The following is a 9,518-nucleotide window of genomic DNA, read 5'->3' as shown; positions in this document are numbered from 1 at the left end:
AAGAGAGTCCAGAGAAGAGCAACAAAAATGTTTAAAGGTCTAGAAAACATGACCTATGAGGGAAGATTAAAAAAGATCATAAAAAGCGCAGGAGGAATCAATAACTGTGGGAGCAGAGGAGGGGGTGGATGGTGTGCAGTAAATCAGGCCTGGGGCCACACACTGAACGATGAGGATATTATTGAGCAGCTACCCATAATTCAGTGAGCACTGTCCATCCTGTGCTCTAAATAAGGCAGGGGTCCTGTGGAAAAAACATTATGTGATTATGTAATTAAAGCCTGTAATCATAATGCATACACACAAAGGAACTGAAATAAGATTGCACCGACAACCTTAGTTTTGGTGTTTCCTAACTTTGGAGTGTTTGACTTTGCAATTTTAACATTCTTTTAACATAGGTTCTTTGGATGTAATGTAGAAAGACTTAGAAACACGTACACAGCAGCCAAGATCAGTGCCCTATTGTGCTAGGCACTGCACAAACACACAGTGATTGAAATTGGTGCCCCATTGTGCTGGGCATGGCACAGAAACACGGTGACTGAGATCAGCACTCGTTGTGCCAGGTGTTGCACTGACATCCTGTGAGAGAATATCCCATTCTTGAAGAGCATATACATTAAACAGACCTGATAGATAAAGAATGGGAGGGGGAAAGGGAAGGGAAACAGAGGCACAGAGAGAGGAAATGAGGAACTCGGGGTACATCCAGACTACCTGCCGGATCGGCGGGTAGCAATCGATCTATCGGGGATCGATGAGACGCAATATATTGATCCCCGAATGCGCTTCCGTCAACTCCGGAACTCCACCAGGGCAAGCGGTGGTTGCGGAGTCGATGGGGGAGCCGCGGCCGTCGATCCCACGCCATGAGGACGGGAGGTAAATTGAAATAAGATACGTCGACTTCAGCTACACTATTCCTGTAACTGAAGTTGTGTGTTTTACATTGACCCCCCCAAGTGTAGACCAGGCCTCGGTTACAGAGCTAGAAACAGAAGCCAGGTGTCCTGGATCTTTGTCTAGCACCGTTACCCACCAAGCCAGTCTGCCTCTGCCCAATTCCCTCTTCTTTTTAGAGAAGTCACTCAATCTCTGTGCCTGAGATCTCCATTATATGATTTAGATTAGGCAGGTCAGATTAGATAATCCAGTGATCACTGCTGTCTTTAGAATCCACACATCTGTAAAATGGGAGCAATATGTTCTTTCTCCCACCCGTTGCCTCTCTAGTCTATTTAGTTTACAAACACTTCAACACAGGGACTGTCTCTCCCTGAATGTCTGTGCAGCGCCTGCTGGCACAATAATCTCAGTCACTGTGTGTCTGTGCAGCATCCCCCAATTACCGCAGAACGTGCGGATTTGAGGTTAAATATCTCCATGCCAGACTGGTACTGTGGCATTACAGTGATGGGCTATTCGATTCTATTCCAGGGCAGTTCTTATAGTATGTTCACCACTGTATTACAGGTATCAGAGGGGTAGCCGTGTTAGTCTGGATCTGTAAAAGCAGCAAAGAGTCTTGTGGCACCTTATAGACTAACAGACGTTTGGGAGCATGAGCTTTCGTGGGTGAATACCCACTTCGTCGGATGCAATACCCACATCCGACGAAGTGGGTATTCACCCACGAAAGCTCATGCTCCCAAACGTCTGCTAGTCTATAAGGTGCCACAAGACTCTTTGCTGCTTTCACTGTATTACAGTAGCTGTGATGGTCTGCCAGGCTTCCTCACAAGAGGCTGCAGCTGTTTCCGGGGGGAGGCTTGAACACTGAGCGGGGAGCGCTGGAAATCCAACAGTCCCACAGGATCCCATCCCAATTAGGGGCTGGCCGTCAAGGCAGGGGCGGGATTGGCCCGGACTGACAGCAAGCCCAGCCAGTCCTGGTGTTGCAGAGGTGGGATTAACCCTTCTCCAGGATCCTTGTCACTTCCTAGGTAGGACCAGCCCCTCAGCATCGTCTCGGGCTCCCCCACTCGGGGACCCCCCCTCCCAGCTCCCCAGCATCTGCGGGCCCCAGGGAGGGGGATCGAGCAGGTGCTGGATACACACGGAGAACAGGGCAGACGGAGGCGCCGGATCGGAAGACCAGGAGCCCCCAGCCCCAGGTACGTCCCCACTGCAGGAGCCACCAGGGAGAAGGGCTGATGCCCCCTGCCCTGCCCTATAGGGACTTCTCCGATGCTCAGGGGGACGAGCCCACTCAGGACATGTCCCCCGGGTGGGGGCTTTTCTCTTTGCAGCTCCCTCTGGGAGCTGAGGAACAACAGCCCCCACCGCAAGAGATGGGTGGGGGGGGGGGGGTAGGGTAGGCTCAGGGAGGGACCTGTCTGTGCTGATGGGAGGCAGGGGCGGGGGCATGAGTGGGAGGGGCAGGGAGGGACCCATCTGTGCTGAGGGGGGCAGTGAGCTGGGGGTGCAAGTTGTGGGTCTTGCCCTCACTACCTTTACTACGGGGGGTGGGGAGCTCTAGTAGTGGCCCTTCTATTTGGGTCACCAAACACTTTTCCTTACAAATTCTTGCCACTTTTTCTTTGAGAAGCTCCCATTCCTCTGCTCTCTGCCGCAGGCTGGAGAAGCGCCTCTTCTTTGTCCCGTGAAATTGTGTTCAGGTCTGGCTGAGGTATAAACGGCTAAAAAGGGCCATTCCCCTTCCCTTGATTTTGTTCCTCAGGAAAACATCAGCAGCTTGCCAAAATAACAGCTGAACGCAAACATCGTAAGGCTGGGCTCGCGATGCCCCAACAGCAGCTGGTACTGTACTGGGAATGTCTGTATTAAAATAAAAATTACATTGGAAATTACATACAAAAATCGCTGTTAAAAGAACATTATTTAGGTAGCAAAGTCGAGCAGCACTCATGAATTGGGAAATGATAGATTCACAGTTGCCTGCTTTATTCCTCTGCATTAATTTAATTAGATAGTTACATGCTGTTTTTTTTCCCACAGGACACCAGATGGATGCACAAGTGGGCGGAGTTAATGTTGAACGGGCGGATCTTGGAATTTCCTAACATTCAAGTGGTTGGCTTTGCAACCTAAATAATGTACTTTTAATGTAGTGTTTCATATGGATCTTTTGCTGCAGGCTGCGCAGAAGGAGGCTGGATGCTCCCGACAGGTCCCACGCATGTTTATTGAGATTGGCATCTGAGAGTGCAGGCCCTAGCTCGAAGTGCAGTTGCTCCTGAGATAGACCATGGCCACAGAACTGGGTACAAGTGCAGATTTGGGTCTCCAGTTACAGATGCCTTTAGAGCAGGGCGTGCAGCCCCCAGTAAAAAGGGAGGAACAAGACCCACCAGGCCCCGAGCCAGGGCAGGGAGTGGAGCAAGGAGAGAACCTTCCCTTTGTTGTCTGTTCTGGGACCATCGGGGAATTATTGAGGTGGGCGGCTCCGCAACCGTCCAGGACTCAGAGGCAGGACGAGCCGCCCCAGCGCTGGGAAGTCCAGTGGCAGGAGGTGCTGCAGGCCCTATGGACCCCTCCTGAAGTTGTGCCGGCCCCGGTGACACTACAGCTGCCTGAGCTGGCACCAGGGGACGATATTGAGGCCTATCTGGCCAACTTCGAGCACGTGGCTAATGCCTGCCAGTGGCCAAGAGGAGAGTGGGTAACGCGACTCGTGCCGGCACTCAGCGGAAAAGCCCGACAGGTCTACAGCAGCCTGGAGGCTAGAGACAGCAGAGACTATGGGAAGGTGAAAGCTGCCATCCTGCAAGGGGAGGACACCCGCCTGGAGACGCGGCGTCGATGCTTCAGGCAGTTCCGCTACCAAGAGGCCGAGGGGCCCCGGGAGGCTTACAGCCGCCTCCGGGAGCTCTGCAATCGCTGGCTGGAGCCGCAGAGCCGCACCAAGGAGCAGATCCTGGAGCTGCTGATCCTGGAGCAGTTCCTGACCATCCTGCCGGAGGAAATGCAGGGCTGGGTCTGGGAACGTGGCCCAGAGTCCAGCGCCCAAGCGGTGGCCCTGGCAGAGGGGTTCCAGCTGGGGCAGCCAGAGGCTGGATTATGGGAGCAGCAGGTAAGAATATTTTAATTTGATAATCCCAGTGGAGACTGGTGGGAAGGAAAAGAAGAGGCCAAATATATAGACAGGCTCCAGATGGGACTGGATGCTCACAGACCAGTTTGCTGTGCTGTAAACTCAGTATCTGGTCCTCCTCCCTAGAGCAAGCAGAGAGCAAAGGCTGTTCTTATTAGATGGGGAGTGGTGGCTGGGGAGAAGATTTCCCCGTAATTATGGGATCCTTACACCTTTTTCTCAAGCGTCTGGTGCTGGCTACTGTCAGAGATGAGATCCTGGGCTAGATGGACCACTGGTCTGATCCAGTCTGGCAGTTCCTCGGCTCCTAATTGCACAAGCCTCTGACAATCTGCTTGTCTGACCTGGCAGAACCTGGTTGTGGGGGCGTCACTTCATTTAGCTTATTACTATTCGTATTATGAATTGGCTATTTGACGTGGTGCCTCGAGCCCGGCACAGAGTGTGTTCAAGGGGCATTCTATTTCTTGTGCTCTTGTGTTACTGGAAAGGTCTCTGTTCTGTTACTTGCCCTCCACAGTGCCCCCGGCTGAGCCTGGAAATCTAGCTTGGGCCTGTGGTCCCTTCCACCATCTCTGTGTTTCTTGAGGATGTTCCCTGAAGTCTCCTCTCTCAGACTCCCCTCTCCCCTGTGGGTTCCAGGGACCAGCTACACTGTGATGTGTTTGGCTCATCCTCAGGTCACGGTGCGTGTGAAGGTTGAGGAAGTGACTTCGGAGAAGATGGCTTCCCCTGAGGCATTATGGGATGCTCCCGGCTCCCAGCTAGAGCAGCTGCAGCCCCATCACGAGTGTGTATCCCAGGAGGAGGTGGGACGAGCTGAGACCCCAGGACACCAGTATGAACCACTCTGTGTCCCCAAAGAGGAGCCCCCGATCCACCGGGAAATGGATGATAAGTCAGGTATGGGGAAGGCTGGGGGTGGGGTGGGTGGGCTGAGGGGGCAGCAGAGAGGTGAGCACCAGGGCTGAACATTTTGGGGGACTGGGGAGTACTGGCTTGCTTGGGGGTGGGGAGCGATGGAATATGAAACCCCCCTGCCACTTCCAGTGGTTGGAGAGAAATACAGGGGATACTCAAAATACAAACTGAAATTTATAGAAATAAAGTTTTCAAAACTGATTTTTTTTCCTTTTTCCTGTCCAAATTTTTTAATGAAAAAGATATAAACAAAATATTTCTAATTGAAAAATTTCACTGTGATTTTTTTCTTTAAAAAATGAAGGGGAAAGTGAAAAGTTTTGAATGAAACTGAAACTGTTAATTTTCTTTCAACATTTTTCACATACTCCCCTCCCCAAATTTTGACCAGCAACATTATATATGTTGTTAGATGCCAACTGGGGCAAAGATATCTGGAAGTTTTTAAGAACAAGTTAGATAAAGACCTGTCAGGGATCATCTAGGATACTTAATCCTGCCTCCGTGCATGGGGATGAACTAGATGGCTTCTTGAGGTCATTTTCGGCCCTATATTTCTGTGATTCTATATGGCGGGGGGTTTCCCTGACAGCTGTGTGGGAATTAGATTATATTCCTGCCTCTGCCATGCAGTTCTTCATGATGTTGGGCAAGCCACTTAAATCGAACTTTTCACAGGCTTCCCTAATACAGGTCAACTGACTCAAGTCCCTCTCACCTTGGGATCACATTGCAGTGTAGACGTACTCTGTGTGTTCCTCATTTTCCAGGTGCCCAATTGAAAGCCTGGAGTCTGATTTGCAGAAGTGCTGTGCAGCACAAATGTGCCTGAGGTCAAAGGGAGCTGTGCTTTGAACAGATATGGTGCTATGTAATACTAAGTACTCTGAAAAATCAGGTTTTCAGCACCTCTGATTGGGCATGCAAAATGAGAAGACATTTTTGACAATTTTGGCTTTCATCTCTGTGTTTCAGTTCCCTGTGCATAACTGGGATAATAACTCCATATCCCACAGGGTTGTTGTGAAGATAAATTCAGTAACGCTGGTAAAGAACTAAGATAGTACAATGACAGCAGCATTGAAAAGCCCATGAGGAGTCAGTAATTCTGTATTCAGTGCACGGTTTGAATGATGTGCAGTGAATAATGCATGGGACCACACGCTCAATGTGGAGGATAAAACGAGTTATTGAATAGCTACCATTCAATGAACACAGTCCATCCTGTGCTGTGAATGAGGAAAAAACAGTTTGTGATCATGTAATTAAAGACTGTAATAATGCATATGCACAAGGAAGCTGAAATAAGGTTGCATGGGCAAGATTAATTCTGGCATTCCCAACCTTTGAGTGTTCATCTTTACAACCTTAACATGTTTACATAGGGGTTTTGAGTTATATGGAAGTCCCTGGAAAGTCACATACACATTAATCAAGCTCAGTGCTCCAGTCCTCTGCATCTCATTTGCTCCTGCTTCTCTCCCGGCTCCTCCTTCATTTTCTCCCTTTCCCAAACTCATATCCCCTGCCATTCATCTCTGCCCCCTCTCCCCTGTTCCTCACTCCTCTGGAGATTTGTGAGAATAATTGTGATTTTTTTAAGAAATCCTGGAACACCGAACTTTTTTCCAGTCCTCTGGAACTCCCCAGTGTCAAACCAGTATTTAAAAGTGTCAACCTGAGTATTTCTAGGTCAGTTAGCCTGACATCAGTACTGGGGAAGATCACAGAGCAGCTGCTCTGGGATGCAATCAATAAAGAATTAAAGGATGGTAACATAATTAATGCCGGTGAGTCAGTTTGGTTTTGTGGAAAATAGGTCTTGTCAAATAAACCTGATGCCACTTTTTGATGAGATCATAAGATTGATTGATAAAGGTAATTCTCTTGACATGATGTACTGAGACTTCTGTTGGCATTTGACATAGCACCGCACGGCGTTCTGATTAAACAGTTAGCACCGTACAAAATCAGGGCGCCCATATTAAATGGAGTGAAAACTGGCTAGTTGTTAGATCTCAGAAAGTAATTGTTAATTAGGATTCCTTGTGTGCATGTGGGTGTTTGCTTTTTTGGTGGGGTCCTGCAGAGATCTGTTCTTCGCCCAATGCTATTCAGTATTTTTATCAGTGATCTGGAAAGAAATACAAAATCACTGGTAGTAAAATTTGCAGATGACACAAAAATTAGGTGGAGTGGTAAATAACAATGGGGACAAGCCATTTATACAGAGCAATCTGGATTGGTTTATTTGAACACCATGCATGTGTATACAGCCAAATACATGATCACACATCTAGGAATGAAAAGTGCAGGTTACATTTACTGGATAGGGATAGTATCCTGGAATGCAGCGACACTGAAAAGGACTTAGGGATCATGATAGGTAAATAAATGAACATGAGCTCTCAGTGCAATACTGTAGCTAGGAGGGTGAATGTGACCTTCATATGTATAAGCAGGAGAATACGAAGTAGGAGCAGGAAAGGGATGTTGCTTCTGTGTATGGCATTAGTGAGACCATTACTGGATACTGTGTGTCGGCTCTGGTGTCCACACTTTATACAGGACTTTGACAAACTACAAAGGATTCAGAAAAGAACTACAAGAACAAGTGTAAGAAAAGGAATACAAGATTGTAAGAATTATTTGAGTTCTGGAAAATGTCTTACAGTGGGAGGTTCAAGAAGCTCAATCTGTTTTTTATTACATTGTTGATAAATTGCATAGTCAATTGCTTGATCACACTTTGGTTTGTTATTGTGTTATGAAATATACTCCTGAGACCAAGTAATCCATGTCAGACTGGTGTATCAATATGGTCCAGGAAAGAGGTTCTGTGTGATACCAGTTTCTGAAGATCAGTCTCATACAGCGATGTTACATTAATCTCATGCAGGTGTCCTCCCCAGAGTTACACCCCTAAAACCATTCTTTTGTACCCTACTTGTTTATGAGTAAAAGTCACCGCATATGTCATTTGAAACTGGATTTAATTAATCAGCTTTCTACCTTGTTTGGTTTTGATATCAGGTTTACCCCTTTATCTTTTGTTCCGAACCCGTGTCTTTCAGGTCACGATGCACCGTTATTTTTGTTTTGAGCATGTGCATTCCAAGCACTAAGGGACTTGAAAGCACCTCCTAGGTTTGTGTATAATGGTGGGGGATAGCTCAGTGGTTTGAGCATTGGCCTGCTTAAACCCAGGGTTGTGAGTTCAGTCCTTGAGGGGGCTACTTAGGGATCAGAGCAAAAAAAATTAGTACTTGGTCCTGCTTGTGAAGGCAGGGGGCTGGACTCAATGACCTTCCAAGGTCCCTTCCAGTTCTAGGAGATAGGATATCTCCTATTATTATATTTATTAACTCCTTTCCTACAGTCATGAAGATGTAACCATTTGTCTGGATACTGACAGTTTTTCTATCTACTCAAGCCAAGGCTTATTTCAGCTAATGCAAGGTGTTAGGGATACTTAGGATAAGTATACAGGATTATCATATAGGGTCAGTTTAATCTATATCACTGTTACAATATTTGTGCTTAATGGTGCTTAATACATTACATGATATATATTTATATGCTAGCCAGCATCCATTAGTCAACAACATAAAAAAAAACTATGTTAAAAGAACATTAAAATTACAAAGTCCAGCAGCAAAAGTTAGGAAATGCTGAAATTAAGGTTGCCTGTTCAAGGGTGTCAAGGGACTCAAACTGCTTAATGGGACTAAATCAAGGGGCCCGGATAATTGCCATCCAAGAATATTGAAGGAACTGACACATGACATTGCAAGCCCAATAGCAAGGATTTGTAATGAACCTATAAACTCGGGGGTGGTACCCTATGGCTGGAGAATTGCAAATATAGTATCTCGTTTTAGAAACGGGGAAAAAGGTGATCCGGGAAACTACAGGCCTATTAGTTTGACATCAGTTGTGTGCAAGGTCTTGGAACAAATTTTGAAAGAGAATGTAGTTAAACACATAGAGCTTAAAGGTAGTTGGGATAAACCACAACATGGTTTTATAAAGGGTAGATCAAGCCAGACTGACCTGATCTCTTTCTTTGAGAAGATAACTGATTTTTTAGACAAAGGAGATGCAATAGATTTCATCTACCTGGATTTCAGTAAGACGTTGATATAGTTCCACATGGGAAATTATTAGTTAAATTGGAGAGGATGGGGATTACTATGAAAACTGAAAGGTGGATAAGGAACTGATTAAAGGGGAGATTACAATGGGTCATACTGAAAGGTGAACTGTGAGGCTGGATGGAGGTTACTAATGGAGTTCCCATGGGATTGGTCTTGGGACCAATCTTATTTAACATTTTTATTACTGACCTTGGCACAAAAATTGGAAGTGAGCTAATAAAGTTTGCAGTGACTAAAAATTGAGAGGTATTACCAATAAGGAGGAGAACCAGAATATCATACATGAAGATCTGGTTGATCTTGAAAATGGGAGTAAAAGAAATGGGATGGAATTTAATAGTGCAAAGTCATGGATTTAGGGACTAACAAGAATTTTTGCTATA

The 9,518-nt window shown here is 46.6% G+C and overlaps 1 protein-coding gene across 1 annotated transcript in view; it reads left to right on the top strand.

Moving 5' to 3' along the window:
- Positions 1 to 1,944: 1,944 nt before the first annotated feature.
- LOC123369104 (zinc finger protein 850-like) overlaps positions 1,945 to 9,518 on the top strand; it is a 29,995-nt gene continuing 22,421 nt past the window's right edge. Inside the window, exons 1-3 of the mRNA XM_045014464.1 lie at positions 1,945 to 2,117; positions 2,962 to 4,036; positions 4,738 to 4,960. Coding sequence (XP_044870399.1) covers positions 3,212 to 4,036; positions 4,738 to 4,960 — 1,048 coding nt within the window. The 5' untranslated portion in view covers positions 1,945 to 2,117; positions 2,962 to 3,211. The remainder of the gene's footprint in view (positions 2,118 to 2,961; positions 4,037 to 4,737; positions 4,961 to 9,518) is intronic.

Source organism: Mauremys mutica, chromosome 4, assembly GCF_020497125.1.
Source record: "Mauremys mutica isolate MM-2020 ecotype Southern chromosome 4, ASM2049712v1, whole genome shotgun sequence".
NCBI lineage: Eukaryota > Metazoa > Chordata > Testudines > Geoemydidae > Mauremys > Mauremys mutica.
The sequence above is the reverse complement of the archived record's forward strand: the minus strand, read 5'-3'. Positions and strand labels throughout refer to the sequence as shown.